Source organism: Halichoerus grypus, chromosome 6, assembly GCF_964656455.1.
Source record: "Halichoerus grypus chromosome 6, mHalGry1.hap1.1, whole genome shotgun sequence".
In the NCBI taxonomy this organism is placed as follows: Eukaryota; Metazoa; Chordata; class Mammalia; order Carnivora; family Phocidae; genus Halichoerus; species Halichoerus grypus.
In genome coordinates, this window is record NC_135717.1 from 85,103,478 (window position 1) to 85,114,071 (window position 10,594).

Here is a 10,594-nt window from a genome sequence, read left to right on the forward strand (position 1 = left end):
ACAGAAAGGAAGAAAATAGAGTCAAAAAAACTTTAAATGACATATATTCCTCCCAAGTCAATTAGAATATTTACTGAGCATCTGCTGTACAGAAAAATAAATATAGCTCTTTTGGAAATATATATGAAAGCAATTCAAAAAGTACAAATTTATAAAGCTAAGTTTTTACTATAGATAAGTTTTAAAATGTTATAGTATTCTGTTTTCTGATTTCTAGTATGACATATAATTTTTAGTGTATTTCAAGAAATGAACACTTCTTAGAAACCATTTTGTCGATTCTACTTTTATTTTATTTTATTTTTTATGGTTGATTCTACTTTTATTTTAACATACATAAAATCAGCTTATAATGGCACTGAATACAAAAGACAGACAAAGAAACACTATTGCACTCAGAAAATACTTCCTAAGAAGCATTGCACATGATAGAATTGATTAGGAAAGGTACACATTTATAGTCAGATAAGACTATTATTATTCCAAGTTTGACAATACAGAAGTTTTCCTGATAAGAATTTGCCACATCACATATTGCACATTTTCCAATACTTCATCTGTTTCACAAATATTCCTCATATTTGTTTTTGTCCGTATCTCTGTAAAATGCTACATGTAAGATTCTTAAGACAGTGAATTATGTAACATTGAAAAAGATGAATTACACAGAAGTAAAAACAACAACAACAATATAAATACATGATCATCCCACTCTTTTGGTGGGAAAATGACAAAGTAACCTGGCAAACTTCTCTAAAAAGAGAGAAATATTACAAAGCTTAGTTTCATAAGCATTTGTCCACTTATACATGTTCTCTGATTTAAAAAAAAATGCATTTAGACTAAATGTCTGTGCTACCAGTTAAAATTTCTTGTTTACATTCAGTTTTTAATACCACCACCTACCGTTTTCAAATAGTGCAAATACATGAAGCACACTCAGTTTTGGTAGTCATTCAACAATAAATAATAACTCTAAGCCTAGTTATTTTATTATTTTTAATTCTAAAAAATATAAAGTGCATCCATAAGGTTTAAAGTCATTCTTCTCATTCTTGGATGTAACGATCAGTCAACCTGTGACTTTTTCCGCTCATGGCAAGAGTGTTCCACAATGCAGATATTCCTGGAATTTCTCTTCCTTTCTTCCCATAGTCTTGTTTGGAAGAAAGTTTCCAAAATAAGACAAAGTTTTTTCAGAAAGTCTTTGTGGAAAATTTCTGACCGTAGAGCAGCATCGATCAACACAAATTTCCTTGAGTTCCATGTTATAATAGTCTAAAAGCAAATATGTTTCCTCATTATTTAGCGGGTTTGCTACATATCGAATATAAATTCTTTCCACATGCTGTGCTGCTGACCCCTGTACTATTCAAAAATGCACAGTTCTCAGATCCTGGGAGGCTGAACCTGTCAAACAATAAAGAAACTTAGAATGATTTTGAGTTCATTATTTCCATTCAGTTACATGAAAATGAACTTTGCGAGGGTAGCGTCAGATTTTTTTTTTTTTTTTTTTGCTTGATAGGAGTTCATGAAGCAAGTCATCTGGTCAAGTGACCATAAACCAATTTGTAGAGACAGTAGACAAGAATTGCAAGAAAGGGTCTGTGGAAGGAAGATAAAAGGGTAAGAGCAAAGTGTTGCATTTATCTGGTTGGCATGCCACCAGAGGAGTGACTCTTGGTTGTTTCTCAGTTAAACTCCTGGAGAAATAATTCCCAGAAAGTATACACATTCAACAATCAGGCATACAATTTAAGAGGGTGGGTGGTCCCTGAAGCCAATCTGCGTGTAAAGTACCATAGGACACATATTAAAAATGCCTTTTCTAGAAATTTAAATTTATTTTCCATATCAGTAATTATCATAAAACTGTTTAGAAGGCTAGGGTGCCTGGGTGGCTCAGTCGGCGTCTGCCTTCGGCTCAGGTCATGATCCCAGAGTCCTGGGATCGAGCCCCGCATCGGGCTCCCTGCTCCGTGGGAAGCCTGCTTCCCCCTCGTGCTCCCCCTGCTTGTGTTCCCTCTCTCACTGTGTCTCTCTCTGTCAAATAAATAAATAAATAAATCTTTAAAAAAACTATTTAGAAGGCTAGAAATTTATTCAGTTCTGAGTTTTCAGATGGCAAAGATTAATACTAACTATATAAAATGTCCTTCAAACTTCAAAATGTACATCAATTACAGGTAATAAAGTCAACATCTTCCATTCTGGGGCAAGTTTTCTGTCAGGTTCGTAGAAGCCTCTAATTTGCTATTAGAAATATTGTGCTTTATCCTTGTGGGGATGACAACTGGGAAAGAGTAAAAGGGAATTATTTTCTAAAAAGTCAGCTTATCAGGAAAATATATATATGAGATTGGCAATGTTGGATTTTTCTTTTTGCATCATCGTAATTATTTCTGGAATATGTCTGAGTCTATCACTCACACTAAAATTTGCCGAGATAAAATTACTAGAAGCATTTATTGTATGACTTCCAAGTAGATAAAAAGAAAAAATGGCAATATTAAAACCCTTCTTTAAAGAATGTGAAAGAGTATAAGCATACAAAACAGATTGATAAACCTCTGCTCATAAAGGGCACAACCATCATATACAACAGTGCTTTGAAAGGAAAATGGCTTCCCTGAGCTGCCATTCTGGGGAGGATAAAGAGACATCTTGCAACTTACCAGTTGTTAAATTCTTTGCCATCTGACCATTTCCATGTCTGACCATCTTCAGTTTTCAGCCCAATCCAATGATTAGTTATACCCACATATTGTTTTAAAAAGCTCTTGAAGAAAGCACAAAGGAGGTGTGTGTTAAACAACCCCTCTGGGTAAGTACATAATTAATCCTATTTTTCAGAAGCTGCAATTCAAGGCATGATATCTAAGCTGATCACTTATTAACTCTATTTAGGACAAGCTCATTTGTATTTTTGGCCTTTGACATTAAGTAATCAAAGCAAATTTACAAGATTAAACTGAACCCTGATTGGGACCTCAGACTGATCAAAGGGCTTTCTGTGACTAAATTTTCCCACAAGGGAGATAGGCACAATGTCTTCACTTAGCAGGAGACAGAAAGAAATCACAGATTATCTATATTAAAAAACAGCAATATTTTATGAAATTGTTTTTGAATACTATCTTACCATGTCCTTTTCAGAATCAATGAATGCAAGAGTAGCACCCCGTTCATAGCAAAAGTTTTGGGCCGGCATCCAGCCCCTCTTTTCAGTGGAAATAAAGTAGCATTTCTTCTGGTATCCAATCCAATCATCGGAGCATGAAGAAACATGGCTATTTGATGGCAATGGGGACATATATTGGCCTGGACAATTGTATTGGCCCACTGTGAACAGGAAAGTGGTTTGTTTTAGTAACAAAAGAAAGTAAATACCCACAGGATGCAAAATCAGTTCAGGAGGTGCTGAGCAGTGCTAGGTGACAACCTTATATAATCTCCTGTTGTGCCTAATCATTATTGTCAGGGTATAAGAAATAAGAGGGTGTCTTTCGAGCCATAATCTCAGAAAGGGGTAGGAAAATAGAAAAATCTTGCAAGTAGTCTTCGGACTAGAAAGGGGACAGGGCATTATAAATTACAATGCAGTCAATATAACAGGGTATTGGGAGATGAAGGACGGAAACATTTACAGGGAAGTAATTCAGAATACGGAAAGATCTCTGACTGAGGATGTTTCATAAAGTTGTAAAATTTCATGTTTGTAAAGACACAAATGTGTCTTGGTATTGCTATATGTTTTGAATACCATATCACAGTTGGTATCACACAAATCATCCATAACCACCATTCTGTGCCCTTGGAGATAAAAGACAAAAGACTGATCAATTCCTCATTAATCTATGGCTTAGATACTATTTTTTTCTATCAACAGTGAATGTGAAGCCCACATTTTTTTTCTAACTAAATGTCTATTTATTTAGAATCTAAATCAGTCCCTTTCATTTCAGATTTTAAAATATGCTCAAATGTAATTTTCTCCCACAATAATTTATAAAACATAGACACTTTTGATACCTGTAAAGAAGCTCTAGAAAACTCAGAAAGCACTGTACTGATCATCTAAGGAATAGGGAATTATATTTAGTATTCTTTAAGAAATCAACCATATATAATAATTGGGATAATTCTAAATTAATCAGAATTTCTCATTAATTAGACCAAGTGATCCCTGTTGATTTCAGCTGGACATGAATGCTAACAGCAGAGACTCAATGAATTCATGAAGTACAGACCCACCTGATATAGCGATGAGAGCTATGATTAAAACAGTGATGAGGACCACATTCACAACAGCACATGGGATAGGAACTTGAAGGGACCCTTCATGCTGTGTTGCAAAATGAGGGCTGGCGGCGTTACCTGAAGAGAGAAAGTTGATGATGAATTTAGGCAGACTATAGAAGTAAGAAAGGGACATTCGATATTCTCCTGAGGCATTTACATTTTAATTCTTCCTTATCTTGTTATATGAAATTTATAAGCTAATTTCCCCCAAATTTCGAGTGAATCAGGATAGTGAAACAATTCAGGGATAATAATGAAATCATAAAATATCTCCCCAATCTATGCACTTAGTAGCTACAAAAATTCTAACTATATCATAATTTTACTGTTTGAATCACAAGAACATTTATTAAATCTCTGATTATCCTAGAAGATATACAAAAGAGACATCCTAAGCACAATCCCTTTACCTCTCTGTAGTTACTGTTTAAGAGAGATGACATAAATGCAGTAGATGTGGATAATGAATAAAAAATACTGAACTGATATATATAAAGAGCTACAACTAGCATGACTGAAAATTAAAAAAAAGACTGATGGTACTTTTTGGTGAAGTTGGTACAGATGTGAAGCAACTGAAATTTTCATATATTACTCATGGGAGAGTAAAATGGAAAAATAATTTGGAAAACTCTTTTTTTATACAATTAAATATACACCCACCCTATGATCCAGCAATTTAACTTGTACAAAACAAGAATGTTCATAGCAGCTTTATTCTTAAGAGCCACGTCTTAGAAATAACCCACATATCCATTAATAAGAATATGGGTGAACAAATTATAGTATATCTGAATACTCTTCAGCAATTAAAAAAACTGACAAATGCAACAAAATGCATGAATCTCAAAAAAATGTTGAGTAAAGAAAATGCAGTTATAACTATATATTGCATATTTCCATTTATATGACATTCGAGAATTGCTGAACTATAAGTGAAATAAGTCAGACTGAGAAAGACAAATACCATATGATTTCACTCACATGTGGAATTTAAAAACAAAACAAATGAAGGAACAAACAATAAACAGAATCAGACTTATAAATACAGAAAACAAAATGATAGTTGCCAGAGGGGAGGAGGATGAGGGAATAGGTAAGATGGGTGAAGGGGGGTGGAAGATACAGGCTTCCAGTTATGGAATGAATAAGTCATGGGGATGAAATGCACAGCGTAAGGATTATGGTCAATGATACTGTAGTAGCGTTGTATGGTGACAGACGGTAGCTACATTTATGGTGAGCATAGCATAACATAAAGGGATGTAGCATTACTATGCTGTACACCAGAAAATAACGTAATAATACACGTTAACTGTACTCAAAAATAAAAAGAATAGTTGAACTAAACTATGGTGATAGAAATCAGAAAAGTGATTGCTTTTATGTGTGTAGGAAAAGTAATTCGACCAGAAAGAAACACAGGGGAACTTTCTAGGGTGATAAAAAATTTCAAATGTTGATTGGAGGTTTTTTTTATAATTCATTAAACTGCATACTTACGATTTGTGCATCCATTGTATGTAAATTATACCTCAATTAAAAATGATATGTGGATGAAGAGTCAAATATTTGAATTTTTCAAGAGAAGTTAAAATAATAGAAGAAATACAACAATATTAACAAATGTTAGGTGGAAGTTGATTATTTCATTTACCTTCCATATAGTGCTGAAACAAAGTAAAAATTTGATTTCACCAGTAAGAAATATTTTTGTGGAATATGAATATGATGTGAATGAGGATTCTTAGTTTAAAAAAAAACTAGAAGAATATTTATCTTAGAATATAAATAAATAATTGAGGAAGAAGAGAAGGGGATTTTGTGTCCAGAGTTTGAAGTTGATTTTTGCTAGGATGAGCTCTCGAGGTTTTAAAAATCTGGCTTCACAAGAAATCTGTATTTCCCTATTATGTTCTCAAAACCTGAAATGTAAAATGGCCACTTGCATGATATTAGAGTTTACCATGCAAAATAGCCTCAAATGCAAACATATCTTGTTTTTCAATGTGTATGACTTTCATAATTAAAAGGATGTTAACAGAGAACATATCTTGAAATTTTTGTATTTCTATTCCTTGAAACATTTCTCTAAAGTCAAACTGAGCAAAGACATGTTCTTTCTTTCATTGTTTACTGGTTGCCAACATCAGCTTTTGCTGCTGGGGATTGTTTTTCCCAGCGGAGGTCTGCACTCAGATTTTGCAAGAGAAGCCTTTACTGAGCTCCTATCTAGTTCTATTTCTCACAGCTTCTCAAAGCAAGTCTTCTTTTTTTTTCACCAGTAGATCACCGGAAGCAGCCTTTGCTAGGTAGGGTGGTAAGTTCAGAGCTCTCTGTCTAGTTTCACTTCTTCCCATGTGAGAGTCAATCTTGCCTCTTAGACTCAATGAAGCAACAGTTCTGGTTCCTTAGCAAACACTAACTCGTCCAGATAGCTCATGGACTCAGAGCCTAGCTCAGTCTATTGGCTTATCCAGTGGGCAAACTGTGGAGATAATTCTCAGACTGTACATTTGTTTTCCATTGGTGAGGGCTATTGTTACTCACAGTTTGATTTATCACCTAGGTGACAAAACACTCCCCCAACAGCATACTTCCGCTCTGATTATGGGCCTTGTTCATTAATGAAGAAACTGAAAATAAATCCACAATTATATACTGAGACATCCAAAGGTGATGCCCAAGGATTGTTCATACTAATAAAGCAACCACAAAGGCAGCATAAACTAAACATTCAACAGAAAATTGGATGAACTCAGAAAAAGCTGAGGATTCCTGAATTAGGTCCTTCTTCTTTCAACTATGCTCTCTACTTATTGAGTAGTTTTATTATTATATACATTTCTTCTTTTCAGCAGCTCAACTGGGCCATAAAGGTATGGTTACCTAGCCACCAGAAATCTGTGTGGCATGCACTTGCTATCTACACTTGATTTTGTGTTCTTAGGTGAAAGATGGGTTTATCAGAAGTGACTGATACCTTTTTAACATAAACCAGTCTAATTGACACACACTCAGAAAACAATCCCTTCCTCCAGATTGTTCAGCTCTGCTGTTCATAACACACCCCTTTATTACTGGATAACTTTGTTTATAAGTAAATTGTCCCTCCCACATGCTAGTGTTTTGGAGCACCTCATTAATTAGAGAGGAAGAGGGATATATGGAAAAATTCAAGAAAACCTCACAGAAACACATTATAGGAAAAACAATGGGAGCATCCTAGTAATAGGAAATAGAATAGGTCTGTGGACAGAATAGATAAATAGAAGAGAGGAAAAGGTAAATAGCTAAGATGACCATATATTGATGTATTTTGATGAAAAACAAAAGAATGGAAGAACCATGTATGATTCATGTAGAATTTGAAGCCTGTGATTGAAAGGGGGAATCAGAATGATGAAATGAAGAGTTCCATGAAGAGTACAGAAGTAGAAGTTCATATTTTCAAGAATTTTTCATGACATTCTCCTAAGAAATTACCTCCAGGCCTGGTAAATGTTCAGATATGTTCAGATACAGCTATTCTTTCAAAGATTGGAAACCTTCATTCCCAGCAACTGGAGGATGCTGTCATGAGAACACAAGCTGAAGCAAACAGAAAGCATACAAAGACACAGGTGAAGACAATAAAGAATGTAATTCGTTATGGGGAAAACAGAATTGCTATAAAGAGGGGCAATGCATCCCGAAGCATGTACAGATGGATACGGAAAAACGGTGGTGAATGCACTGGGCCAGTGCAGGGAGTTTTCTAATTAAATCTGAAGAATTGATATCATATAAACTGAAACAAAAAACAGATCTCTAATGATCTTCAGAAATCCACCTTTGTGGTTTCCTCTCAAGTCTCAGGTATCCTGTCTTCTCATGGATAGAGAAATATTTACTTGTGCTCATTTTCTCCTTTACCTGGACTGAAGTAAAATGTAATCAAGTGTTTCTAAGACAAAGGCTCATTTTTTAAAATACTGCTAATATCAGAGGATAGAGAGATAGAAGATACATGATAGATAGAAAGATGATAGATAGATGTGTGTGTGTGAGAGAGAGAGAAAGAGAGAGATGATAGGTAGATGTGTGTGAGAGAAAGATAGAGTTTTGTTACCAGTATATAACAAAGGTCTGACTTACTTTGTTGTCCACCCTCTGGATGCAAGGAGCTGTTCTCTGTTATGGAACAATGTTCAGAATTCATCTTTGTTCTAGTCAAGATTTGCTGGTTAATCCCAGGTCAAGCCAATCTATAGCAAAAGTCTTTGCCAAAGCTCTTGTTCAGTCTCTGAGTCTGTGAGGTATCGCAGCGTTTATATTCGGTTGTATTGTCTCCACCCCCTTCCTCTTGCCTCCTAACCACTCAACTTCATCAGTTCTCTTTAATTTATGCTCCAGCAGCCCAGACAATTTACAATGTGTTATTGTGGTGAGCTGCGGGTTTTCCCTGTTGTCTGAAATGTGCTTTCTCACAACTGTAGGTGTAGCATGAAGAGACAAGCGGGATTTTCCCAGAATCTGAGACATCTTTCTTTAAATTTGTGAAAAACACAAATAACTTAGGAGACAGCATATTTAAGTAAAGAACGAAAAGTTAAGGATTCCTAACTTTGAGGTGGAAATAATTTGGAGAGTAATATTTCCCTTAGAACCTCATTCATTTATTTAATTAACAACTAATATTTATTGAGCATGCACTTTGAACCTGACACTGTTTGGGGTTAGAGAGTTTATTGTTAAATAAGAATTTTAAGATCTCTGTCCTTATGGATCTCTCCCCACTCTGGAAGAATTTTACTTAGGAAGCTATAAACTGGCTGTCGGAAGGGTATCATTCACTTCTTTCCTGGGGACTAGTTCTTTTAAGGTATCATTTAGTACGTACTTGTTTTAAGGAAATAGAAACCTTGTGGTCTGGAACTTCCTTTCTATGTTCTAAAATTGTTTATCTTAAATTATCTCTTTCATTTATCTCTTGTTAATTTTTTGGTCATATTTTACTTTCGTATAGATTGCCCTAATTTCTCCTAATATCTTATTCTTCTCTAAATTTCCCCTATTTTAGATTATTTTCCTGTATCTCTGAGGTGTCAGACATTTGGAGTATGATTATTATAAAAAACATATTACCATGGTATCAATACCATCCCAGTGAGCTAGGAAGGCAGAATGTCTGTGTATGGTGATTTAAGGAGGGGATCAAAATACCACTCTGGTTACCAATCTTTCTGCCATAATTTTTATCATTAATATCACCTCTTTAAAGACTATGTGTTTTCAGAATAAAACATTTGTGGAAGTATTATGCCTCGGTAGGTTCAGAATTATCATCTACCACAGCTTTGTTGGGCCAACGTATTTATTTGTTAACCTAAGACACAAAGAGGTGCATGTTGGTCTTAAGGGCTGTCTGCTTCCACTCCACTTTTTCAGTCAATTTCCTACTATGCTTTCCACATAACAGCAAGAAGGGTTGTTTTACAATTAAGTCATATCACTTTAGTGAGGTGTTCATCCCCCCCCTCTACCCTCAAAGGCTTCTTTTCAAAATTACCATAAAATCCAAAGACCTTCTTATAGTTGAGAAGGTCCATGATCTGACCCCTGGCTACCTCTCCGGCCATTTTCCCAATTAGTCACTGTCTTCTCCAGCTGTAACCTCTGTTATACCACAAAAATGTCAAGCATACCCCCACTACAGAATCTTTGTATTTTCTCTAAAAGGTTCTTCTTCCACCTCCTTGCAAGTCTTGGTCTCCCTTCAACTCATTTTATTCACTATTCAACTGTGATCTGCCCAGGAAGGTCTTCACTTACCTTCTCTATGTAAAAAGAATCTCATGCTCTATGCCACCATATACCTTTATCTTTCTTTATATCACTTGGTGATATCTGATATCATACCATTGTTTATCGTCTACTTTCCTTACTAGACTGTAAGCTGCTTGGGGGCAAGAACTTTTTCTGGCTTGCCCCTTCTGTGCCTCTAACACCTGACATAGTAACTGGAAACTGGTATGTAGGCAGTAATACAGTACATACTTGTTGAATGCATGAATAAATAAATACGAACTAATGAAAGAATATGTATAAAAAACATAAAAAAGTTTTAAACTACAGCGTGTTATTCGAGGAGGTGTGTGGGCTTGTAGATTGCCACTGGATAGCAAGTGCACACTTGAATATTGTGGATGAGTGATGGAAGGGTCAAGTTGGGTACTTAAGGGAAACAGCTGATGCTTTTGCTAATTTCTTTGGGTGAAAGCAACTTAGATCAGATCGTCTGTTTATT

At 35.3% G+C, this 10,594-nt stretch overlaps 1 protein-coding gene across 1 annotated transcript; it reads right to left on the reverse strand.

Moving 5' to 3' along the window:
- Positions 1-280: 280 nt before the first annotated feature.
- Positions 281-8,612, reverse strand: LOC118519162 (early activation antigen CD69). The gene is made up of 5 exons (XM_036066423.2): positions 8,443-8,612; positions 4,258-4,380; positions 3,146-3,345; positions 2,679-2,782; positions 281-1,410 (listed from the first exon to the last, which is right to left on the reverse strand). Exons 1-5 carry the CDS (start codon positions 8,504-8,506, stop codon positions 1,302-1,304), a joined length of 600 nt encoding a protein of 199 aa, XP_035922316.1. The 5' UTR covers positions 8,507-8,612; the 3' UTR covers positions 281-1,301.
- Positions 8,613-10,594: the final 1,982 nt, after the last annotated feature.